This window comes from Orcinus orca, chromosome 18, assembly GCF_937001465.1.
Source record: "Orcinus orca chromosome 18, mOrcOrc1.1, whole genome shotgun sequence".
Taxonomy (NCBI): Eukaryota; Metazoa; Chordata; class Mammalia; order Artiodactyla; family Delphinidae; genus Orcinus; species Orcinus orca.
In genome coordinates this window covers 70136143-70162666 of record NC_064576.1, presented here as the reverse complement: position 1 = coordinate 70162666, position 26524 = coordinate 70136143, and the positions used below count along the sequence as shown (strand labels likewise).

Sequence of the window (26524 nt, the reverse complement as noted above, 5' to 3'; positions counted from 1 at the left end):
TTTTTTTTGATGTGGACTATTTTTTAAAGTCTTTATTGAATTTGTTACAATATTGCTTCTGTTCTATGTTTTGGTTTTTTGGCCGTGAGGCACGTGACATCTTAGCTTCCCGACCAGGGATCAAACTCACACCCCCTGCGTTGGAAGGCGAAGTCTTAACCACTGGATTGCCAGGGAAGTCTCGGGTCTTCAATTCTTGATTCTTTTTTGTACTCCTAGCCTTTCTTAGCCTCCTCTAATGCCTAAAAGATGCATTCAAGGTGAAGAAGACATACAACTGGGCATGGGACCCATGTCTGGAGGTTGTATGAGTCTTTCTAGAAAATAACCATCTATACTAATCCACAGGAAGCCTCATTCTCCAAATTACAACATTTATATTTTATCTTGTCATCCCTTGAAGTCCCCAAACTAGTTTATGCCAGGGGAAAAAGCCTTGTGGGTGGGTAAAGGGACTTATATTATTTAGTCTTCATCGCAAGCAACTGCTGTGTTTTAAGACAGGGTGATACGGGAAGCTCACAAGATATGCTGTCAGGTAAACATGGGTTCAGATCCTGAGTCAACCGCTCTGTGACCTTCGGCAGATCATGTAACCTCTTTGAACCTACATGGTCTTATCTGTAAAAGGGAGATTGTTTGACCTTCTAGGATTATTTTTGAGGATTAAAGATATTAATTGTCCTAGAGATATCTTGTGAACCCTGAAACTTGAAGGAACACAATTTGAGAATTATAGAATTGAGAGCTAAATAGTGTAAGAGAAAACAGGAATGTGTTTAATGAACAAAAATGGGAGGAACATTTCACATTATTAGAACTTTATGGAAATTAATTAAGCAGAACTTAACATGTCATTGAATATATTTCTCTTCCAAGGCAAAAATTATTTCTGAGTATTTTTGCCTAGTAGTCTTTTATTGACCTACTTTGAAATATATACTATTATTTAGGAATCTTCTATCCCTTAAATATTTTTCTGTTGCTCAAGCTAACTGTTTCTTCTTATCCCAATATCTTTCACTTCTCCTTTTTATTTATTTATTTTTGGCTGCATTGGGTCTTCGTTGCTGTGTGCAGGCTTTCTCTAGTTGCGGCAAGTGGGGAGCTACTCTTTGTTGTGGTGCGCGGGCTTCTCATTGCAGTGGCTTCTCTTGTTGCAGAACACAGGGTCTAGGCACACGGGCTTCAGTAGTTGTGGCACACGGGCTCAGCAGTTGTGACTTGCGGGTTCTAGAGCGCAGGCTCAGTAGTTGTGGCGCACGGGCTTAGTTGCTCCGTGGCATGTGGGATCTTCCCAGCCCAGGGCTCGAACCCATGTTCCCTGCATTGGCAAGCGGATTCTTAACCACTGTGCCACCAGGGAAGCCCTCCACTTCTTAATAATACTCTTCAGAGGAAAATAAATCATCTGATCATAGTTGGAGGGTTTTTTCTTTTTGTCCTAATTTACTTTCCATGACCTTCAGGGTTTCTGGTCATTTTGAGTACTTGCAGTCCCTTTAAAATGCCATTTCTTAAGCACCCTCATAAATGCATTAGTGGACAATTTATTATTGGTCTATACATAGTGTGACACGTTCTCACAGTAGCTGCGTCATCCTTGGTTTATGTTTTATGCAATGTTCCTGTAATCCCAGTAAACAAAATAAGTCTTACAGGAAAGGAGGGATTGAGGGGGGGACGTATGGCCCTAAAGAAGGACCCAGTTCTTGGTTACAAAAGGGGTTTGCTCTCCAAACCTCTAAAATGAGCGAGGCACCGAGAACTGGCAGAAAGAATAATGTATACCCAACTGTGAACAAAGAAATCTAATCAGTTTACTCCTATTTTGAAAGATAAGGTTACTTAGATCTCTAGAAAGTAAAGTTGTTTAAATAGACCTTCATTTCTAGGAGGAGTACCTACTCTGAACAGTTACTACATACTATCTCAGGATACTTTAAAAAAAAAGTAAACCATTTTCTTTTTCAAATGCTCACGGTGTGGTTCCAGTAATGGAAACATCAGAAGAAGCATTGAGTGTTTTGAAAAGCTGGCTGTTTGCTTGTCTGTCTTTGTAAGCTGCTGAAGAGCTGGCAGAGATGCCCCCTTTTCTGAGTCCTGTACTTTGTGAAGGAGGTGAAGAAGCCGTGTGTCTGGTCAGCATTTTGATTCATGCCCTTCACAGGCTGGTTAAAACTCTCATTTCCAATCCAACTGACACAGATACAGGCAGGCCACAGGGATGGATCAGAAAAGCAGACCCTGCCTGAGGCAAGCGCTCTGGGTTTTCTGGACACCAAGAATGCACGTGTCTTTCATCCCTCTCCGCAACAGTTGTAGACTGTAACATCTAAGCACCTTTGGGCAGATAGACAAGAGCAGGTTCCTCTATTTGCTCACTCAATTTAATTTTCCCTTCGTCTTTTAGAACATATTGCAGTCTAACACATTGTGTGTGTGTGTGTGTGTGTGTGTGTGTGTATACACACACATGAAATTGCTGATTATATGACCCTGCCTCAGTAAACTGTAAACTCCATGAGGGCAGGACCCATCTGTTCACAGCTATCTTCCCAGTGCCTAGAACAGAGCCTGAAGCCTCAGCCCTCATTCATTAAATATTGGTTGAAGTGAATGGGTGAAAGCATGAATGGATGGTAGGCTATAACGAGCGATGGTATTAACGTGTCTGAAAACCTAACTGAGAAAAACAGTTGCTCTCCTGTAACATAGATCGCCACTTCTAGCCTCTGGGGCACTTACACAGGGAAACTCGTTACAGCCTTTCCTTTCCTTAGTGTCGCAATAAAAATGTAGCTGCACCGTGCGTTTTGGAGCTGTTTGTGCTGGTGTTGCAGTTAGGAGGTTAGGAATTCGTGGAAATGTGGGTAACTCAGGGAAATTGTACTGAAGACCGTAGCCAGCTAAGAGCAGTCAGGCTAAAAATTAAGGTATTAGTTGATGAAATTAGGGGAAAAAAGAGTCACTCTCAAAAGATCATCACTTGCGGTCAGAAATAGATCTAATAAAGAGGTAACGAATGGGCCGCAAAAGCCTAAAACGGACTTCTAACAGATTAAGGAATGGAGCCTGCTGGATAGAAGAAGTAGACACCCAGTAAAAGGGGGAAAACACCTCCTGAAACCATCCAGCAGAACCAACTGAAACAGAATTTAGCATGAAAGTAATAAAATAGCATCAACAAAACCCATTTAAGACCAAAGAAGAATTAGAACATGTTTCCTCCGAGATTAAAATGTAAATGGGAAAATATAAGCAAAGCAAATTTCCAAAGATTCACTAGTTAGAGGCCTGATTAATATCTGAAAGTGATGCTCTTCTCTTCAACCCCGCCTCAGCTCCCCACCCGCCCCTAGGAACACCGGTTTCAGTGACTTTCTAGGGACATTGAGCTGTTGTGTGAAAATAGGAAGATGAGATGAAGAAAAGGAGAGAGGATAAAGGCAGGTGGAGTTGAAGCTTAAAAATCCATCACATACGAGAAATTCAAATGAGAAAAGTGTTTACTCCAAGTTAAATTGTTCCTTCGACTTGTCTTTAGGTGGGGAAGAGGAGATGATGGCCTGTCAGGACCCTTTTATCCTGAGGGATCCGTATTTCCAGAGGTCCCATGTTAAGAGGATGTTGACCATCCAGAGCAGCTGGGTGGACTGAGGGCAGGGCCTAGACCCAGCCAGTGGAGGAGAGGGTAGTGACCGGACCATAGAGTGTAGACGGGCTTCTTGCCCGGCTGGATAGAAAGCAGGGAAAGCAGTGGAGAGGAATAGACTCAAACTGTAGGGTCATCCCTCAGTGCCCACAGGGGATCGCTTCCAGGAGCCCTGCAGATTCCAAAATCCATGGGTGCTCAAGTCCCTTATATAAAATGGTGTAGTATTTACCTATAACCCATGCCCATCCTCCCGTATATTTTGGTTCATCTCTAGATTACTTATGATACCTAATACAATGTAAATGCTATGTAAGTAGTTGTAAGTACAGTCAATGTAAATACTGTGTAAATAGTCGCCAGCCCGTGGCAAATTCAAGTCTTGCTTTTTGGAACTTTCTGGAATTTTTTTTTTTTAATCATTTTCCATCCAGGGTTGGTTGAATCCACAAATGCGGAAGCAGAGGAGACAGAGGTCAGACTGTAACCGCCTGCATTTGCAGAGCTGGAAAAGGGGGCCTTAGTGTGGCAATTACTGAGTTGGTGGTTGGTTTATGTGTTTCGATGAAAAAGAAGTTTTAGTTAAAAATCAGACCTATGAAGAAATAGATTTAATTTTTGAGAGCAAAGTTGACCCCTTAATATACCAAAACGTTTTTAGTGTTTTCCTTTTGAAATGGAAACCTTTTGCAAATTTATATCGTTCTTTTTCCTCACCTTCTCAATTACAGGACTAGATGTTGAACTTATTCTAACCCTTCCACGGGACTCAGGGTTATCGTGAAGGCTAATCATGACAGCCTGCAGAATAGAGCTATCCTTGCCCCCAGTGTCCTATTCTGTGGCCCTGTACTAACTGGCTTCAGGCAACTGCATTTTTAAGTTCTGCTGGCTTTTGAGAGTTGTGCCTTTGTTTCTTCTGCTGCTGTTAGTGCATCTACCCATAGATGTTGTACCTTTCCCTTATAATTTTCTGTTTCCAGACTATTATGAACTTAGAAACTAGACAGTTGATCTTAGTTATGTGTAGATTAAGGGCAATCAAGTGCTGAGGGAGGAGATAACGATTTTTTTCCAATGGTAGTGATCTAATGTTTAGTGTGAACTATGACTAAATTTCGAGTACCAGGAACATGTATTTTCTGCTTCTCAACTATATTTGGTAACAATCTATAATTTGAGTCACTGAAAGGTGCCATGAAAATTATCCTAACAAAAAGCTAGAATTTGTTATGAATTATGGTGGGAATGAAGAGGGCTTTCTAAAACTTGGGAGTGGGTCTGGTTCAAGGACACTTACCCATTAACTCTCACGGCATCTCCATCTGCCCAGCTGGTCTGTTTGCAGCCAGAATGATGGGCACCCTCTCCCTGAGTCGCTTTCAGCTCTGACACAGGGCTCCGCTGGGCTTGTATAGTTCCCGCTTGCTAAGGCTGTGCACACAGACTTTTGTACTCACGAGGATGTCTGGGCTTTGAAGTATTGGCAGATACCGTTTTTTATGATAGCAGTGAATTGGTACTTTGGCCTTTTAAATGGAAGAGTTGTCTGGGAGACATTCTGATACCTGCATTTCAGCTCTTCTGGTTGAAGATGCAGCTTTGCAGGAGGACTGCTACAGGTCGCTGTTAGGAAAATTCTCTCATTATAGTTAGGACTTTTAAGCCCCAGAGCCTTATGATGGTGGATCTGGTCTTGCAGTTGTATCCCATCAACCTGACTATTGCTGTCTTCTAGAAACGGATTAAGTCCTGTGGAAAACTAAGGGGAATAAAAAGTCCTCCACTTAGACTTCTTCGGTTTCTGTTTCAGTCTCAGTCCTGTGGCACAGGGCCCTTGATACATTAGAAAGATATCTCGTGGAGATGCCACGTCCTTCTGTAGGTTGGACCTGGGAGGCTTCCTACTTCCACCAGGTTCTTGCACTTAGGGTGGGAGGTAGGGCAGAGGAATGGACTTCATTTGCATCACCTGATTTTGAATATGCCCTTTAGAATCAATAGTACCTTTCAGTAAGCTGCAAGGAGTGCCGTTTACTAATGACTCTTCACTGCAAATGTTTCACCCTGTTCCTTTCAAACTGTGACCACTGATTCTTCTCATAGTCTTCCCTCCTTACGAATCCCGTCAAGACATACAGAAATAAAGTTAGATGTCATTTATTTATTTAAAGAGATTTATTATTACCTGTGCAAAGAACTCTGTATTAGATCTGGGAGGCTACAGTCTTGTGCGGGGACACAGAAAAGTATGTGGTTCAGTTACAGAGCCAACCCTCAGCAACACTGCGTGACTAATTGATAATGACTTCACTTGTCAGCCATCTCTGGAGCCTTCCTTAGGTCATGCAGGATGTACAAGGCCAAAGCGCGAGAGTTAAACGTTTAAACCTTGTCAAACAGACTGACCAGTGAGGATGGGCCTGGTGGAGTAGGTTTCATGGAGATGAGAGTAAGAGTGGTTCTGAAAGGCCAGGAGGATTAGATGAGCAGAGAAGAGTGGAAAGCAGCAGCAGAGGGCCAGCAGGAAGGTGCAGGTGAGAACGGTGCACACCTGGGCCAGCGGGGCCATCAGCACGACTTGGGTGCGTTCAGTACCAGGCCATGTGTTTGAAGCAGGATGAGGAGAATTGAGAGCCGTTGAACATTTTGAGCAGAGATGTGTTCGAATTAAGCTGAAGGAAGGCTCGTTTGGTATGTGAAATGAGTGGAATTAAGCCAGCAGTGGGGCTGCTGTAATAATCTAGCCGTAGGTTTCCAAAGGCCTAGACTAGGATGGAGCTAGTGAGAATGGAGAAATGAGAAAATGGAATCGTATACAACCGATTTTATTTTATTTTTATAACTTGAGAGGCCGTATTCTTAAAGTTTAGTGGTAGTTGAGATATGGGAAGACCCTCCAGATGTAAGGGAGTCCCCAACTGTATGGCAGGTTAAATGAAGTAGAGAGGAGGGGATGTTAGGAAAGAGTAAGAAAGATGACAGAGAATCTACATGACGTGAGAACACGCTGGTAATTCCATAAAATTAATACAATTAATAAAATTTTTGCCTGGCTTCCTCAGAATTTAGCTTGAGATAGAAAGAAGTTTAAGAGAAGGCTTGAATTTATTTGTAGTTTTGAGAAAAGTGTGTTCAGCTTTCATGGAGAACTTTTTCCCTCCTTTATTATCGATGACATACCCCCATTCTCTTGACAGCCAAACCAATGTCCAAACTGGACAGTGGAGGGCAGGGCCTGGACCCAGCCAGTGGAGGAGAGGGTAGTGGCCGGACTGTAGAGTGTAGATGGGCTTGCTAGCCCGGCTGGATAGAAAGCAGGGAAAGCAGTGGAGAGGAATAGACTCAAACTGTAGGGTGCCCTCAGTGCCCATGGGGGATTGCTTCCAGGAGCCCTACAGATTCCAAAATCCATGGGTGCTCAAGTCCCTTATATAAAATGGTGTAGTATTTACATATAACCCATGCACATCCTCCCGTATATTTTAGTTCATCTCTAGATTACTTATAATACCTAATACAATGTAAATGCTATGTAAGTAGTTGTAAGTACAATCAATGTAAATACTGTGTAAATAGTTGCCAGCCCGTGGCAAATTCAAGTCTTGCCTTTTGTTTTTCTTCACTCCTCTCCTTAATCTCTGTATCCAGTCACCCAAACTATCTAGTTTTCCTTCTCAAAGTCTACTTTATCATCGTCCTCTCCTCAGCATACCTAATGCCTGTCACCTAAGCTCACCTACTCTCATATTTCTTTCATTGAATATTGTTAACTGACCATCTTACAGGTACTTAGGTGGAAGGGGCTAGTCCTTGTTAGAATTCAACATGTCAAAGGGTAGTCAAAAGTAGGGAGACATGAAATTTTCATTTATGAATAAAAAAATCTTTTTCTGTAACTGTCAAAGCAGTGGTCCGTTTGCTGCATCCTGACTGGAGATTCTGCTAATGGCCTCTGTTCAGGATCTAATCCAAGTAGGGAATCTGCACATTTTATAAAGGATGGGGAGGGGCATCCCGACTTGAACCGAAGGATGGTGAGAGGGAAACGAACCCGCACCTTGGATGGCATAGATGGCACTGCGTGAGCCTTTTATCCTTCAAGAGGGGCATCCCTTTCAGGAGCAAGAGCCAGCTGGGCTTCTGAAAATTGTTCTTGGAAACTTCTGGAAGGGACGACCCCAGAGTCTTTTCCATTATTAGAATGAATCTAGAAGACAGAATGCTCCTGGTTATCAGGCAAACCAGGACAAGGAATCACTTGTTTTCCCCTGTGCATTTTCATAGTCCGTTTCCCTGGAACGTAAAAAAGAAGCTAAAAACATCCTAAATGTTTTAGGATTTCTCAGCTGTATCATGTCTTTGCAACACAATTTACCTAAAACAATGTGGTAACCAGAAGTATTTCAAGATATATACGGCATAACACACACTTATGTAATCAAAATAGTTAAATCCTAACACCATAAGGCCAGGTTATGATGTTGAGTACAGCATTCTTCATGTGATTCATATCCTTACATTTATGGTTTAACATAGCCCATCTGAATATTGATGATGTTATTTTCAGCCAGTAAGAATATCCATTCTGTGTTTTCAGCTTCTCCAGTTGGCAACGGTTATATCAAGCCTCCAGTTCCACCCGTATCTGGCACACAAAAGGAGAAAGGGCCACCAGCCATGTTACCCATCAGTGTGGACCCAGACAGCAAACCTGGAGAATATGTCCTCAAGAGTTTATTTGTCAACTTCACCACTCAGGCTGAGCGTAAGATTCGAATCATCATGGCAGAACCCCTGGTGAGTATGCACAGGGGACTTGCATCTTTTTAAATTCATCTTGACACTGAAGATCGATGTTACAGCGCTAAGAAAGGATGGATGGCTTTTCCCCTAGTTTCCAAATGTTTGATACCAGAGGTAATTTTTAAAAGATAATAGTTCAGTGTGCTGATTGAAGAAAAAAATTGTGGACGCAGGACTTCAAAACAGTCCTTAGCCAGTACAGTTCAGCAGCGCGCTTCACCACTGCATTTAGGACAAATAAGTATAATTTCACGTTCAGCCTAATTTAACGTTATTCATCACAGAAAAATTGTGTTCGTAGCCTCTGCTGTGTCATATACTTTCGTCAAAATCTTTTGTCCTATTTTTAAAGTAAAAGAAAAAAAAAAAATCGTCATTTTTCAAGGGCTGGCCTGAGCTCCCAGTCTGAGAACATATGGTCTCAGTGACATCTTATCCGAGGAAATTTTTTGGTGAGTCATTCAGAAATACCACTCTGTTATCTGAAAATCGGAAGACCGGAAATTCTTGACTCAGTTACCTTTAGGTCCATTCTTAGATAGATAATGCCCTTCAACGTCAGTACTCAGTATCTTTCTTTGCAAATGATCCTGCTGCAGAATAAGGCTTGTGGCTTCCGTCTTATGTTCATTACTTCAACAGGGGCTCTAAGGACAGTGTGCTAAATCTCCAAAGGACAGTCAGAAAGGAAGAAAGTCCAAGTGGAAGATTCAGATTACTTGTTTTCTGACCTTGGTAGGCCACACACAATAAGAGAAAGGAAAGGAATTCAGAGTGACGCAGCTCTTTGTATGAAGCTTGGCTTTGTACCTCCTGTGAGGAGACTGGGACAGGAGAAGAGGTCTGGGGTTGGCTTTAAGGCGGGGGTCCCCAACCCCCGGGCCACTGAGCTGTGTCGTTAGGAACCGGGCTGCACAGCAGGGGGTGAGCAGCGGGTGAGCCAGTGAAGCTTCGTCTGCGGCTCGCTCCCCACTGCTCGCATTACCGCCTGAACCATCCCCTGCCCCCCATTTCTGTGGAAAAACTGGTTTCTACAAAACCAGTCCCTGGTGCCAGAAAGGTTGGGGACTGCTGCTTTAAGGCATCATAGCTTAAAATAATTGAATGTAATAGTGAGCCCACCGCCCAAGTCTCAAAAAAATACGTAACGGATGATATTCGACATCATCTGTTAAAAATAACCTTTATAAGAATCACAATTTCAGGTTTGGGAATCAAAATTCAAGAATATTTAAGTGTATGGTTGCCTGAAAGTTACAAACTTTGCATTTTAACGTTTTTATTAGATCAGTGAATACTAACTTCCTATGAAGGAAAATGTTTTCTTGGTTTTACAGTTTCAATCATTTATAATAAATGAAACCTTAGTACTGTACCTTTTCCCCATTCACCCGTGTTTTTGTGTTTTTAGTACTCTTGCTACTAATAATAGCTAATATTTCTGGGGCACTTACTATGTGCCAAGCACTGTGCTTAACTTATGTCCTTTAATCTTCATGATGACCTTATAGATGGGAAAAGCTGGCACAGAGAGGGGACAGTAATTGCCCAAGGTCACACAGCATTGATTTGATTTCAAGCTCGTTCTCTTCAGAGCCCACCTCGGAACCATTCTGCACTCTACTGCCAGTCATTTTCATGGAAAGATACCTTCTTTCACTTTTTTAAACAAGCCAATACAGGGATCCCCATAACTTGAGTCCAAAACTCACGTGCCCAAATTGCCATTGCTCCAAACAGTCCCGATCCCTGGGACCCTCTGAGCTCCTTGAGAGGTGCTGAGGCAGCCCAGGCCCCCTCCCCCTGCCAGTGCAGGTCGGGAGCCACCTGGGTTCCAGAGATCACGGGGGGAGTTAAGGAGGAGAGAGTTGGGAAGGCACAAAAAAGAGTCGTTTCACTCCTTGACAGTGGAACAGTGCCAAAGTAGCAGGCCAGGGCTCTCTGAAATTGTGTATTATGGTGGATTTTCCCAAGAAACTGGGAAGTTGTACAGTAGTTGAAAGAGGTGCTTGAAAGGCTAGATCCTGAGCCACCCCTGTTTCCAAAATAATCGTTTAGATACTGTTACTTAAGAATTTATGAAGTAAAATAGTTTAGGTTTAACTTTTTCATCTTGAGTTTACTCAGTTTGGCACGTGTTTGCATGACATTTTTCTTCCTGGAGTGAACATCATGTCTGAAAAAGTAACATGTACCACAGCTTTCTTTTAATTAGAGGTAGCCATTTGTGTTCCTTTCTATGAGACAAAGGTCCCCAAACAAGAAAAATGGAAAAGAAAAAGTGCAAGTCCTCTTCATCAGCAAATTTTCGTTGTGTGCCCAGGGTGAGAGAGTTTATTAGATGCTGATGGCCAAGTAGATGGACATTGTGTTTTTAGCTGAAGAAATGTATTCAATCAATTTTCAGTATCGTTGCTTTTTATAAAAAGAGACTATTTACTCCCCTTGTATTTTTTGGCAGTGATGTAAGCTTCTGTGCCATTTCCATTTCTTGTCTGCTGAAAAGCGCTTAGTAATTTTTGCCCTTGTATTTGCTTCCTTATGGGGCAATAAATGAGTAGATTCTGTGGCTTGTTACCTGATTCTAATGTAAGTGTGCATTTGGCATTTGTTCTGTATCCATAGCGAGAAGAGGTGTTATTTTTGATGCATGTGTAGTACATTCAAAGGGAACTCCGAATAAATGTGCCCTACTATTTCTTTTGCTGAGGTTGGCTTTATTTAGAAAGATGTTGAATCTTTTAAAAACCTGGATTTATGTCGGCTTGTAGCATATCACAAAGTTGTATTCTGTTATCTCTAATATAATTAAAACCTGTATGGAATAGCAAAGGTAATTTTTAAAAATTTTGTAGTATAGATTTATTATCTATGGGGCTACTCAGGAATCTGTATTTTTCAGTTTTATTTAAAAAATCCACATCAGTTAGACTGTGTGGGATCAATTATATACAATATTAAATTAAAGTTGTATTTACGAATTACCAGTATCCAAATAGGTAACTTAAATGGGGAAGAAAGGACAGGAACAAAAATGTTCTACCAAAATAAAATATTAGATATTTTTCTTGTTAAACATCTTTCACTGGTTCAGCAGTATTGTTCTTTGTATCCAAAAGATGCTCAGATCATATTCATTAATATTTATGGATAAGTCAATAATTTTATTGTATTTTTGTTGCTTCATGGGGTCATTTGATAGCATTTGCTCTTGGCTGGTACCATTATTTCACCTTTCCCAAGCGAAGTGTTTTAAACAAGGTAAATTGGGTCATCTGTATCTTTTTTATATTTTTATTTCAAAACAGAAAAAGTACAGAAAACAATGTAACAGATGCTTTCCCTCTTGCCTCCTACTCCTTTCTTCTGGTTTAAATTTTCTTTTTCCCAAAGTGTATCTTTTTGTAGTTCTTGAAGTAACAGTCAGTGGGTGGGAAATCACTCAGTCTTGTTTATCTTGGATGCCCATATTTCCCCCTCAATTATCAGTGATAGTTCAGCTAGGAATAGAATTCTAGTTTGACATTTATTCTCCTTCTAGACTTTTGACAGTATATTTCACCATGTTGCCTCAAGCATTGCTGTTGAAGAGTCCGGTTGATTTGCTATTTGTTTGTGGATTATTTACTTTTTTCTCTGTTTGCTTTTATGGTTTTTTGCGTTGTGTATAGTGTTCTGCAGTTTCACTACATTGTGTACTTAGATGTGGATTTATTTATTTTTTATATATATATATTTTTTAAATTTTATTTTTGGCTGCACACAGGCTTTTCTCTAGTTGAGGCGAGCGGGGGCTACCCTTCGTTGCAATGAGCGGTCTTCTCATTGCAGTGGTTTCTCTTGTTGCAGAGCACAGGCTCTAGGCGCACAGGCTCAGTCGTTGTGGCACACGGGCTTAGTTGCTCCGTGGCATGTGAGATCTTCCCGGACCAGGGCTCGAACCCGTGTCCCCTGCATTGGCAGGCGGATTCTTAACCACTGCACCACCAGGGAAGACCCTGGATTTATTTTTATTTTCTTGTTTGAGACGCATGTTTCTTGAATTGAGGGTTCATATCTTTCATCAGTTCTGGAGAATTCTTAGCCATTAATTACTTGAATATTGCCATTTCTCCACTTTTCCTCTTCTCTTTTTCTGGCATACATATTAGATGTACATTGGACCTTCTCATGATATATTACATATCTTTTTACCCTTTAATTATTTCTACCTCTCTGTCTCTGGCTACTGCATTCTGAGTAATTTTCTCAGGTCTATCTTCAATTTATTAATCTTATCTTGGGCTATGTCTAATCTGTTGTTAAATGTGCCCAGTGAGAATTATAATTTTGGTGATAGAATTTTTTATTTCTAGAAGTACTGTTTTAAAATCTATTTAGGTGGGTTTTATTTTTTTAGGTTTTTTTAGGGGTTTTTTCCTAACGTTCAGCATTTCTTTTTTCTGTCTTTGATCACCTTAAACATACATTTCTGTGTGTGTCCTCTTTTAGGTTAGCCCCCGAGTCTTCACCATCTGGGCCAAATATTACGTTAATTTCTTGGTTTGCAAGTTTCTGCACCTAGAAGGTGATATAAATGTAAGCTCCAAACTCTTGTGAGACTTGAGACTGTGGTTTCAAGTTCTTGGGGAGGATTTTGTTGTTGTTGTTTTTACCTAGAACCCAGGCAGGGGTCATTGGAATATCTTTTCATCTTCCTGTGCCAGTGCATAGATTTGTCCCTAGTCCACTGTTTCATTGTTTAGGACCAGGGTTTATATAGGTGTCTTATTTCCAGTGTCCCACCTCTCAAGGCTCACAGCTTTGTTGCGTGTCCCCAAGTGGAAAACAACAAAAAGCCTCCAACATAACGAGACCAGTAGTCCTCTCCCTGTGTAGCCACTACATCACCTCATATCTTTCTGCCTTTCATTTCCCTTTTCCTTTCTTGTGAACTCATTTCTGCCTTTAAAAAAAAAAATCTTATACTCCACTCAACATTTCCAAGTGTCTGTAGCATGTGAGTTTTTGCATTATGTTTGTCCATTATCCGGCCAAAGCCCTCTGCACAATTCTTGGTTTGCCTTTCATGCAGATAAGGGCAGGTGGGTCTTTGCACTGTGAGGTTCCTGTGCAAGCAGACGTTCCCATGGCGAGGTGGGGTGTCCCCAAGATGAATAAAAGGGAGAGTGAGGGGATTGTCACCAAGTCTTCCTCTTCTGATCCTGCCTGATGAGTTTCCCCTAAATACAACCTGTCCCTTTCATTCTCTTATTCAGATCCTTCATATCACACCCTTCTGCTCCTTGATTTAACTCCAGCCTACCTTTCTTCCTCCATGGATCTTTATGTTTCAATTCTGTGCTTGCCGGCCAACGTGTGTATAGCACACTGTCCCCTCTTCCTGGAATGCCCCTCATCTCTCCATCCTGCCTGTCTTTCAAGGCCCAACTCAAACACCTTTGAAAGCTTTACTTGATTTCTTCCCTGCTGACTCCACACAATTATGCAGTTGTGGATATACACACTTGTAAATCTCTATTTTACCTGAACCGCCATATCATTTTCTCAAGCAAACTGCCTTCATTAAGTAAGAGTATTAGAGTAGACTAGAATAGAAAATATCAGAGAACATTATAGATTTTAAGGGTAGATGTTGTTTTACGGAACTTTCAGTTGTGTGTATATATATCAGACCTTGGTATAAAATGTATATTTTTATGGTATAAAATTTATATTTTAGGGGTGGAGGATACAGACTTTTTGTAAGTTAAAGAAGCACGTTACTAGTCTTTAAGTTCCTACAGGCATTAACTGTGTCTTATCTACACACACACACACACACACACACACACACACACACGTCCCTGTGTCTAGAAAATCTCCTTTATGTACAGTAGACAGTGTTTTTTGAGTATATGAATGAATGAATAGATAGATGAATGAATGGATGAAAAAAATATTAATAGGGACTTCCCTGGTGGCGCAGTGGTTAAGAATCCGCCTGCTAATGCAGGCGACACGGGTTCAAGCCCCGGTCCAGGAAGATCCCACATGCCGCAGAGCAACTAAGCCCGTGAGCCACAACTACTGAGCTCACGTGCCGCAACTACTGAAGCCTGCATGCCTAGATCCTGTGCTCCAGAACAAGAGAAACCACCACAATGAGAAGGCTGCGCATTGCAACAAAGAGTAGCCCCTGCTCACCGCAACTAGAGAAAGCCTGCACGCAGCAACGAAGACCCAATGCAGCCAAAAAAAAAAAACAAGAAAAAAACTATAAAAAAAAATATTAATATAGTAGCTCAAAAGGAATGTAGGATCCTGTGTGTTTCTGAGGGTCGTCTTGCCAACCTCTAAACAGATAATAATGGATTTTGTTCTGTCCTTTGTACCCCTCGGCAGATGAATGCCCTACAATCTGCAGAGTACAAGGGACGTTAATTCTCAGCCTTCTGCCTTGGGGCATCTAAGGATACCTCATTATTCATGGATACGGTCACCTGCTCCCACTTCACCGGAGCAGTGTGTGAAGAAGAGAGTCAGGCTGACTCTTAGCGGTCGGACTCAGCCTCAGAATATACGCTCTCATTATCTCTGAGTCTCTCCGGTTATATAGCATCTGTCACTGGAGTCACAGGCAATTACCTTCTCAATAAACTCTCTTCCAAAAGACAAGGCTCTCCAGCTTTTCGAAATTCAAGAGCTCGCATAATCTTGACTTTGCAGATTTAATGGAAAAGAAGGGATAAAACAACTTTTCATTCAGCTTGATCTGGATCTGAATCCTGATGCTGCCTCTTTAGTGTTGTGAGGCCTTGGACCAGCTAGTCAGTCTCCCTTGTTTCTCATTTGCAAGAGCCTAGCTCATGGGGTGGGTGAGAGAATTCGAGGTAATGTGTGGAGCTGTGACGCAATTCTTCGCACGTTCTAGGTACTCAGTTTTCACCGCCATCATCATCCTCATTGTCATCGAGGAATTGGTATCAATCAATAACCTCATCCTCTGGTATGTTTCTCTGGTGGCCAGCCTGGGGCTTCCTCTCTTTGTGTTCATCCAGAAGGAGTGGAAGCTTGAACAGGGTGGTTGGATGCCTGCTGTTGCCATGCCCTGTTACTGTCAGATGGTTGTTCTGATCTCTGCCTTGGCAATGAGAAAGGTATAGCCAAAGCTGGTTGAAGCAGACCTGGTCTGGATCCTTTAGGGATTTATGCTCTGGGAGGTGACAGAGGCAAACAAAAGTCTACAAGAGAAGGCAGCAGCCCCACTGGCTCACTGTTGTCTCCCACAAAATATTTACGCGGGTATAAGTTGTGAGGACCTAGGAAATGAAACCAGGGATTTGAAGCAAGTCCACATAGAATGGTTTTCCAAGGCTTTCCAAGAGGAAATTTCGCAGGCCCTTGAGGATCGGGGTCTCGGAGACAAGTAGGAACATTGTCGTGCCAGGTTGTGCTGGGAAGTCAATGGCCCCAAATGTGAAAAGCTGGATTATTCAACTAAGTAAAGCAACTTCGGAAAATTTCATAACTTTCTTTTTTCTCATTCGTATGTTTAAATTTATTGAAAACATCAGAGGGAGAAATATCTAATTTTCTTAAAGTTAGTCGTCAAATCAAACTGATTTTTCCTTTTTTCCTGTTTTATTGAGCTATAACTGACATATAACATTGTATTAGTTTCAGGTATACAACATAATGATTTGATGTATTGTGAAACGATCACCGCAATAAGTTTAATCAACATCCATCACCTCACATGGTTACAAATTTTTTTTTTTTTTTTTTTTTTTTTGTGGTACGCGGGCCTCTCACTGTTGTGGCCTCTCCCGTTGCGGAGCACAGGCTCCGGACGCGCAGGCCCAGCGGCCATGGCTCACGGGCCCAGCCGCTCCGTGGCATGTGGGATCTTCCCGGACCGGGGCACGAACCCGTGTCCCTTGCATCGGCAGGCGGACTCTCAACCACTGCGCCACCAGGGAAGCCCAAATTTTTTTTCTTGTGATGAGAACTTTTAAGATCTACTATCTTAGCAACTTTCAAATATACAACATGGTATTATTAGTTGTTGTCACCATGCTATATGTTCATTCTCAGAACTTATGTTTGTAATAACTGGAAGTGTGTACCTTCAAGAATTTTCAACCACACTACTCAGGCTGCCTGTTTTGTCCACCCTCCTTCCTATAATTTGACCAATACACAAAAGACTTGGTTTTCCATCACAGCCCTGCTACTAGCCTCTGCTTCCAGCAAAGTAACTTAAATGTGATCCATCATTGTTTTTTCTTCTATGAAATGTTCACAGTCAAGCCCAGTTTTAGCTCTAATGTGTATAACAAATGAAATATAAGCATTAACTCTCCACATCTCTGAGTGAATAAGTCATATCCCACTGAATCCACCTTGGTTAAAGCTTCTATTGTCCTTGCGAGGAGCTGCAGTGAAGCTAAACTGGGTACTGGACCAGGGGTTTCATCTGGATCTACAGCCTAACAGCATAAAATGTCAACAGGAAGAAGAAGAAATTCTAACTCACCTAAGACTTAGAAAGCAAGTAATGTATTCTCTACTTTAATTGAAACGTGGAGAGAGGAAAAGATCTGCATAACCTCAAAAGAAGAACACACACCTTTCATCTTGTCCTTTAGCAGAGCCTATGACTGAGCAGGAGAGCAGAGCTTGCCTTCCTGTAATGTTCCTGCATTTAGAAACATATCGCGGATGAAAGGTGATGTGACAGTGGGAAGATTTCATTATTGGGATTGCTTGAGCTTTGATAGCCCCTGCTCACAAAATAGCTAATGGATGAGATACAGGCAGGAGCTTTCAGATGTTATCCCTGTGTTGAGCTTGGAGCGTAGGTGAGGGAGGGGTGACATGGAAAGGCTGAGCAATTAGCTAATTACCGCAAGCTAATGTGGTTCTAGGTTCACGAAGTACTACTGCCTGTTGACGAACACTTGTTCCTTGGCCCTGCATCTCAGGCTTTCGGCTCCTCCCCCACCTGAAGTCGCAGGGCTGGCATCAGGACAGCTCTCCAGTTAACCCCAAACTTAAGCTGGACATTGTGCTATAATAGAGACAGGTGATCCACCACCAACAAAATAAGTACGGTGAGTGGTTCTAGTTGTTTTAATGAATCTGACTGTGGCTCTCTAAGTAAGCAAAGCCTTTAGTAAGTGAAATACACACTCACTCCAGCCTCCTCTTAGGATTTTAGACCAGATCTGATGAGAGGTAAGAGACTATGGTTGGGATACAGTCTACTTGTAGTTATAAAAGAGCTCTTTTTTTTTTTTTTTTGCCTCTGGCCCATATACAGATTGAACTTTCTGCTGTAGTCTTTTGTTTCATCTCTGCAGGTACCTGAATAGTCTGCTGATGTCTGGATACCAGAGACTATCAGATTCTTTAATCAGGAACTTTTTTAATATTTAAGGAATTTGTGAATTAGGGAATCCTGCTGCACTAATTGAAAGGCAGAATTACTACCTCTAATTAAATTTGAATCTTTATATGGTGAATTTCATGAAAACTGTTGTAATTAGTCATGCTTATTATAGCCTGATAGCCATTCACTAACCTCAGTGTTGATATTTCAAGATAGTATTTCATCATACTCAGATTTGCACATTGGTGGGTTTTTTGCACTGTTGTGTATGCAAGTCTTCCTATACCACCCAGCTGTTACACGTCTGTCACCTAAGGATGTGTAAATAGCAGAGACAGCAGCTTTCATATCTCTCTGCACTGTGGATTCAAGTCAGCTTCCCAAAAGGACAACCAGCTAGTGTTTTTAGCCAAACTTCTCTTTAAATAGAGGTTCCTCTTACTTCAACAAACCTAGTAAGGGAAATATAAAGGGAATAAAAATAATTTCTAGATTTAGCTGCCTACTGAGTATAGTGATAGAATCAAAGTAATGCTGTCCTTAAAGGAGACTCAGAAACAGTTCAGGTCAGATAAGGAATATTTATGTTACACTTGACAAAGTACTAGCTTATTTTCCAAATTATAAATTAAAAAATAACTTTAAAAATAGCTATTTCTTAGCACAGCAGCTCAGCCTGGCACCCCTTACTTAATCTAGTAACACTTTCACCAGAAATCTGAAAACTCACCCTAACCCAGAAAGAAAATAGTATTAATAGCTAAAACCAGACAGAATTGTTGAAAGGTTGCATTTAGCCGCCGAATGAGGTGATCTTTCCAATGAGCTCACAAACTCACTTTTTTCTGTGTACTGTTCAACTTGAAGTTTGTTTTCCTTGTTATGAATGTTCTTGGTTTCATACAGATGAAAAGTTGTTCTTTTGTGACTGTTAAATGGAACTTTTTCGGCCATGAAATGAAATTTAATGCACCATGAGAGTAAAAGTTTCACTGAACCTTATAGCAAATAAAACATATGGAAAGTATCATGAAGTAATACCAAAAAAAAAAAAAAAAACCCAAAGGGGTTTTTACTTCAACTTAATAGTATCCAATTCAGTTCATCCATGGGTGAGGCCATAATTTTTATGTCCAGTGACCATGAGAAGATTATCAAAGTTTCTTCTTTTTGAGAGTACAAATCAGGTGAAGAATGTTCCTCAAGTTATTTTCAGTCTAGCCTTTTCTGATTATATGCTTCTTCTTACTATGTATAGAGACATCATTTTTAACACAAAAGATCATTTGAAGATACATCATCATTTTTTAAGTGACAGAAAATACCAATAAAAGTAAATTCAGGGACTTCTCTCGTGGTCCAGTGGTTAAGACTTCGCCTTCCAATGCAGAGGGTGCAGGTTCGATGCCTGGTCAGGGAGCTAAGATCCCACATGCCTCGTGGCCAAAAAACCAAAAAAAAATAAAACAGAAGCAATATTGTAACAAATTCAATAAAGACTAAAAAAAAACAGTCCACATTAAAAAGTAAGTTCATTAATATGACATAATAAGCATTGAAGGCCCATTCCTACACTCACTATGATATAATATCACTATATTTCCACACAGCATTTTGCATTTTGACTTTCCTGAAAGTCATTAATACAGTTTTAGGCAGCAGCAGTCTTTAGCACTGTAGTCATTTTAACTGGCTAAAATTCCACAGGTCATGCTAACAATAAGAAGACATTTTATTAGGTAATTTTGATGGTCACTTACGTATGTATCTAGTATTTCCGACTTACACGATTCTTAAAATTCAGCATTCCATATGATGGTATTTCCTGATGCCTTTAGGGGTTTCTACTCAATTCATAAGTTGTAATCAGGGAAGTTTGGTGGAGGTTAGATACTATAATCTTTAAATACTTTGACCTAAAATGTAGGTATTGCTTTTCTTTAATTGAGGTATGTTCACATACCATGAAATTCATCCTTTAACATTGTGCAGTTCAGTGAGTATTCACAAAGCTGTACCATTAATTGCAGAATGTTGCCTTTTAATAACACTTCAGAAGAGAGAGTAGGTGAGTAGATTTTCATCTATTTTTTTTTCAACTCTTTACCCCCTGGAGTTTTCTTTTTATTTTTACCAGAAAACCAAACCTTTTTTTTCTTAGTTAAAGTAATTGGGTCATTTCAGTTTTAACTGGGAAATTTTGATTGGCTGCATGACTTTGGGTATGTAATGAATACTATATGATGATTATCATGAAGAGGATGCTGCCTATGAAATGGCCTTTTTTATCTCATGTGTAAAACAAAAATTCAAGATACCTAGGGGCTGTGGAACTTCTACAGGAATGAAAATGCTTACCCGTGAGTCAAGCCAAATTCCAGTTCAGAAATGGCAGCAAGGGCAGCATCCCCCTTCACTCGGGTTCTAGCTGTTGGTTCAGATAACGGCGCTGTGTCACCAAATCCCACCTGAGAAGAGGCTTCTCTGTGGTGCTGAGTGAAGTGGTTTCCATTCTCTAGTGTTGGCTACTGACCTGTCAGTAACACCCTGAGAGGCACTTGGCTGGAAAGGCTTGTAGAGTGTGTGTTACATTCCTTTCCATCTAAATAATGCCCCGTATGTACCAGATTGGTCAGTCAGAGTGTTCTAATTCCAGAGATTTACAGCCAGCACATTGGGATCAATGTCTTACCCCATAAGTATCAGCTCTGTGGCTTCATGCATACCCACTTCCCAAGGTTTTCTGGGATTCCCAGTGGTTAGCATAATAAATTGTGAACTTCTCAAAGGCAAAAACTATCATGCTTATGCTCAGGATGGACAGTGGGAACGAGACAGTGGTTCCCACTGCTAAAAGTAGGTCGTTACTATCAGAATTGCCTCCCCTCCTCCCTTTGGTGTCCAAGAAAATGAAATGCCTTTCAGACAGATTAGGGATTCTTCTTCCCATACATTCAGTGAAAATTTTTACTTTAATCAATATGCTTAAAGTATACAATACAATAAGCTACAGGGGTTTAAAATCTATGATTTGATGAATTTTGATAAATTCGTACGCTGGTGTCAGCATCACCTCAGTCCAGATACAGAACATTTCCGTCATCCCCGGGAGTTTCCTGTGCCCCTGTGCAGACAGCCCAGACCACCACCCAGGGCCTCAGGCAACTATTGATCTATATATAGATTAATTCCCATTTTCTAGAATTTTGTATAAATGGAAGCTCTAGTTTGTTTCATTCACCATAATGTATCTAAGGCGCTTCCGTTTATTATTTATCAGTAATACATTCATCTTTATTGCCGAGTAGAATTCCATTTAATGTATATACCACAATGTGTTTCTTCAGTTACCTTTGAATGGCCTTTGGGTCAAAAAACAGTGTTTTGAGTACAGTTTTAACCAGCACAAGTCTTTTTTTTTCCTATTCTTTTTCAGATTCTTTTCCATTATAGGTTATTATAAGGTATTGAATACAGTTCCCTGTGCTATACAGTAGGTCCTTGTTGTTTATCTCTTATATATATAGTAGTTTGTATCTGCTAATCCCAAACTCCTATTATCCCTCCCCACCCCCTTCCCCTTTTGGTAACCATAAGTTTATTTTCTATGTCTTTGAGTAGCCAGCACAAGTCTTGATTTCCATAGATCATGCTAATAATTATAACAATGTATATTTTACAGGGTATGTTTTTAAGTTTTATGGAAGTATAGCTGATTTACGATATTGTGTTCATTTCTTCTGTCTGGCAAAGTGACTCAGTTATACATATATTTAAGTTACTTTTGATAGTAGCTTATAGATAGGTAGGTAGGTAGATAGTGCTTTCTACAGTAACTTCCAAGTGTGACTGTACTTGAGGCTATGCATTATACAAAGAGGAATAAGACAGATTTTTATAAGAATAACTGCCATTGTTTGGCTTACCTGTCATGTTTCAGACATACTAATTTTCACATTAACCCTAGCAGATAGGTAATAATAATAGTTCATGTTTCTCTAGTGCCTACTGAGTGCCAGGCACTGTTCTTAATACTTGAATAATATCAACTCACCTAATTTTTCACATTAACATCATGAGGTATGTACTCTTATACCCCACTTCACATACAAGGAAAAAACTTGTCAAAAGTCACACAGTTAGTAAGTGGTGGGGCTGGCACTCAGTGTAGACCACCCATCTCCTGGATCCTTGCTCTTAACCACTACACTCGTGGCCCCCTTCATTTTTAGTCGGAGATGCTGAACCTGGGTAAAACCTTACCAAAGGTGGTGGAGTTAGGGTTAATGTCCTGATTCAAATCCTGATTTGATTGACTCCAAAGTCCAAGCTCTAATCTACTCGGGAAAGGATGTGTATGTGAGTAACCAGGATGAATTTGGTTAGGAACTCAAGAACTAGAGAATACCAGAAGAGCAACCGAGAGTGAAATCTCTGTCACTTCTTGTAGGAGTGACCAGGGAAAGTGCGGTGGAGTGAATGAACCTTAAGGGACAAGTATGATTTTTTGATGAGAGGTGGTTTGGTTGGGTCTGAGAAGAGTGTGAGTGTGTGTGTGTTAGTGGTGCCAGAAGATAAATCAGAACATGATTGATTTCAAGTCCCCAAGAACATCCCTGGGGAATGTAAACATTTGAGGAGAAAGACCAGCCTATGAAGGACACAGAAAAGGGATGTCTAAAGAAGTAGGAGGAGAAAACGTGGGGGATGGCATGAGTCAAGTGGAAAGAAGGGAATCATCAATAGTGTTTCATTGCAACTGAAAGACCAGAAAGAAAAGTACTGAAAGACATCCACCAGATTTATTGTTTGGAAATTCACTGGGGCTTCTCGGGGGACTATTTTTAGTGGTGACAGAAAAGTCAGATTGCAGGTGGTTGAAAAAGGAGTAGGGGAGGAAGGGAAGACAGGAAGTGTAGACCACTCATTGGCGAACTAAGGATGAGAAGTAGGGGAGGAAGGGAAGACAGGAAGTGTAGACTGCTCATTGGCGAGCTAAGGATGAGAAGGGGGTGGAAAGAAAACGGTAGCCAGAGGTGGAAGTGTGGTGAAGGCAGATGCTAAGATGAAAAGCTCTAAGCATGTTGATGGCTGAGAAAAAGAGCCAGGAGCGTAGGGGAGGCTGGCATCTGGGGAGTGGGGAGCTGGGAGACCATGCAGAGTCCCAGAGGAGGCAGGGAAGGATCCATCCACGTGTAAATGTCCACTCAGTGGACATAATGTGCACAACTGGTGTATATATTGGGACAAAAAAATCCAAAATACCAACAAAGACAGAAACAGATGAGTGAAGGTGGCATCTTGCATTTCTCCGTAGCTGCTGTAGTTTTTACAAAAATGCCTGTGGGAGATGCTCTTTTGTTCAGTTAAAATGAAGGTTAACTTTGTAGCCAAATTTAATTGAAGTTTCCCCTCCAATGTTCAAATAATAGATTTGTCCTTGGGACTGTTAGATTTGGCAGACAATTGGCTTCTCTGAAATGTGCAAAGCCAGCTGCAAATAGGACAGGTTCTCTCAAGAGTTTTTAGTTCTTAGAAAAAGCGCCAAAATATTCCTCCAGATTTGAACGTGCCTTCTCATTTCATATCACAGGGTAACAGGCAGCATCTTACTTGCTAATACCTGAACTGATCTGAGATACTCTCCATCATTCTCTGGATCTGGGGATTTTCCCCCAATATTCTGGGTAAGAATCAGCATCTATTGTCTTGTTTAAAGAAATCCGTTTGTAACTGAAGAGAATAAAAGGGAAACGCAGTGTCATCCGTTTCTATTAGCCCCCTTCTTCCATAGATCTCCAATGGTTTTCTTTTCTTTTTTCTTTTTTTTTGTGGCGGTACGTGGGCCTCTCACTGTTGTGGCCTCTCCCGTTGCGGAGCGCAGGCTCAGTGGCCATGGCTCACGGGCCTAGCCGCTCCGCGGCATGTGGGATCTTCCCGGACCGAGGCACGAACCCGTGTCCCCTGCATCGGCAGGCGGACTCTCAACCACTGCACCACCAGGGAAGCCCTCTCCAATGGTTTTAACTAGTGCTCATGAATTCTTATTAGAAACCTAGCCAGGTCGGTGTGAAGTGATGCTCATTTTTACCTGTGGACAAACTGAGGCACCATCGAGGAGGCTGAGTCTTCCGCCAGAAGTTCAGTGATCCCTGCAGGCAAACAAAATGACCGGAGTGTATCTTCGAGATGATTCCAACCCCCAGGTTCCTGATTGCCCCTCGTCATGTAGGGAGAGACTTTTGGGGAGAAATGGTCAGTATTCAGAACTGTGACTTCTCAGGCTTCTTCCTTAGATCTGTTTCCAAGGTTGAATCACAGTTAGCACAAATAAGATCTGAAGAAAAAAAATATGTGTCAGACATGAAGATATTTTGAACCTCATTTTTCTTTGGTTCAGCCCGAGGAAGGTGCCTGCCGCTGTGTGCCGATTGTTCTGGATGAAATGCCTTAGTGGCATCTCAACGGTTAAGCCCACGGCTGCTCTGAAGGGTGCAGCTCACTACACATCCTCCCTGTGTTCTGGTGAAGAGGGATCCCAGTCAGTTGCAGAAGTTCAGATCTGAACATTTTTTGTTGACTACTCAGAACAGACATGTGTATTATAAAATTTCACTGCTGATGGTATCAAAATCCTAAGTCAGTGGTGCATAAACAAGTTCTTATAATCAAAAACACTAGTTTCAAGACTTGAGACGTTTGGTGTTTTTTTTCTTTTTTAAACTTGGTTGCTTTTATAGCATCCCACCATTAAATTAAAAGGTTTCCTCTAAATTACATATTAAGAATTAAAGTCACTGTAGTCATGTTAGATTTTTTTTTAAGAGAGAGGGACAATTACCCTTTATGTTTCTTTCCTACTTTCTGTAATACAGCTTTCTAGTTACACTTGGAAGCTTCCAGGAAGGTAAAATTAAAGCTTTAATTAACGTTAGTGGGAGTATGCGTTGCCCCAGGAAAAGAAGTGGAACTTAGTTTCAGCTCTTGAACATTATGAAAGAGGTTACACCTTTTAATCTTTCTAGTCCCAATAATAATGGTATTAAAAGGAATTTTAATAGTAGTAATGACTCTCAATTATTGAGTACTCTGTGTCATTCATCTTTCGGTTCTATGAGATAGGTTGGCATTATGTATCCTTATGTTACCTAAAAGTTAACTGAAGCTTAGAGAGGTTAAGTAAGATCCAATAAGGGACCTAGGAGTCAAAGTCAACTCTCTCAGGTTCCAAAGTCCATGCACTGAACTGTTATATAATAATTAAAAGATGTTAAAATAGTATCTCATAAGCAAGGCTGGTGACATAGTTAACAAATTGAATAAGCTCATATTAACTCTAGTGACATTGCTGGGTGACATGTTTATTGAAATATCTCTGAGGACAGTAATACTGGGGTCGTTTGAGATTAGTGAAGTCCTACCTGTGTGGGGCACATTGTGGATTTTTTTAGGCCACTCAAACTTCAGAGGTAGAAAGTGATTTATTAAATAAGCCCCTTGTATTCCCCAAATAAAACACCTTTTGATACAGAAGAGTCTCTCTAGACTTGTCTCACTGCCATGTCCTGCTGTGCTATGACCATCTTTTCTCTTACAGATTACAGAGAAACCCAGTGCAAAACAATTATAAAGTGAAAATGTAGCTAGTATGCACTGAAATTGTTTGAAAATTGAGGTAGAAGTCAAAGGCCTTTTTAGGTAGATATGGGCACAAAGAGCTTTTAGAGTTTGTATTTTCTTAAGGGAGGGAGAGGTTGGAACGTCCCAAGGTTTGAGAAGCACAAACAGGGACCTTGCTCTTTTCCTATGGAAATGCTTGAAACCCCTACAGGTTTCTTCGTGACAGGAGAAAATTCCTGTTGGATGGGTTGGGACAGCAGTGCTCTTTGATTCAGGGGAAGCAAACTCGAAGAAAAGCGCACAGTGCAGACTGAGAAGGGCAGCTGGCTCCTCACACAGCAGGCGAGATGCTCGCCACCCAGATCCTGCCAGGAAATATGAAGAAATGGGGTGGGGTTGGGTTCCTTCTGCAGCTCCAGCAGGAAAAGATAAAGAGTTGTGTAAGTACTATAGAAATCAGTTTTAAGTGACTTATGCCATCTTGGAAATTGAGACATTATAAAAATTTTTTTTCATGGTGACACAAGTGATACATCATTTCCCCTGTTTTTAGTTTTTGTTTGTTTTTTTGTTTATGGAGAATTTCAAACATGTACTAAAGTGGGGAAGACCGTGTAATGAACACAGTGACCATCAAAAGCAGTTATCAACTCATGGCCAATTTGTTACACTCCCAGCTCCTCTCCCCAGTAGTATTTGAAGCAAATGCTAGAAACCATATCATTTAATCTCTAAGTATTTCAGCATGTATCTCCAAAAGATAAACATTCTTTTTGAAACGAAGACCATTATCACACCTAAAAAATTAAAATAATCCCGTAACATCATCAAATATCTAATGTGTTCAAACCACCAATGGTTTCATGAAGGTCATACTTTCTCTTAACAGATTATTTGAATCCAGCCCCAGATCAGATCCACATAGTGCAATAGCCTTTAAAACAAAAATCAATAGGCTCCACCTCCATTTCTTTTTTCTTTACTCTTTGCAACTTTTTATTGAAAAAATATCTTTTTTTACTTCAGTTTCCTTCAGTCGCTGAGTCTTGCTGATTTCATCCCTGTGGCTT

The 26524-nt window shown here is 40.9% G+C and overlaps 1 protein-coding gene across 4 annotated transcripts in view; it reads left to right on the top strand.

Annotated features, from left to right (window-relative positions):
* The window catches only part of FRY (FRY microtubule binding protein), a 329930-nt gene that overhangs the window by 112763 nt on the left and 190643 nt on the right, over positions 1 to 26524 (top strand). For all 4 annotated transcript variants that reach the window (XM_033416130.2, XM_049701100.1, XM_049701101.1 and 1 more), the window contains exon 2: positions 8256 to 8455. In XM_033416130.2, the coding sequence (XP_033272021.1) occupies positions 8256 to 8455 (200 nt within the window). The remainder of the gene's footprint in view (positions 1 to 8255; positions 8456 to 26524) is intronic.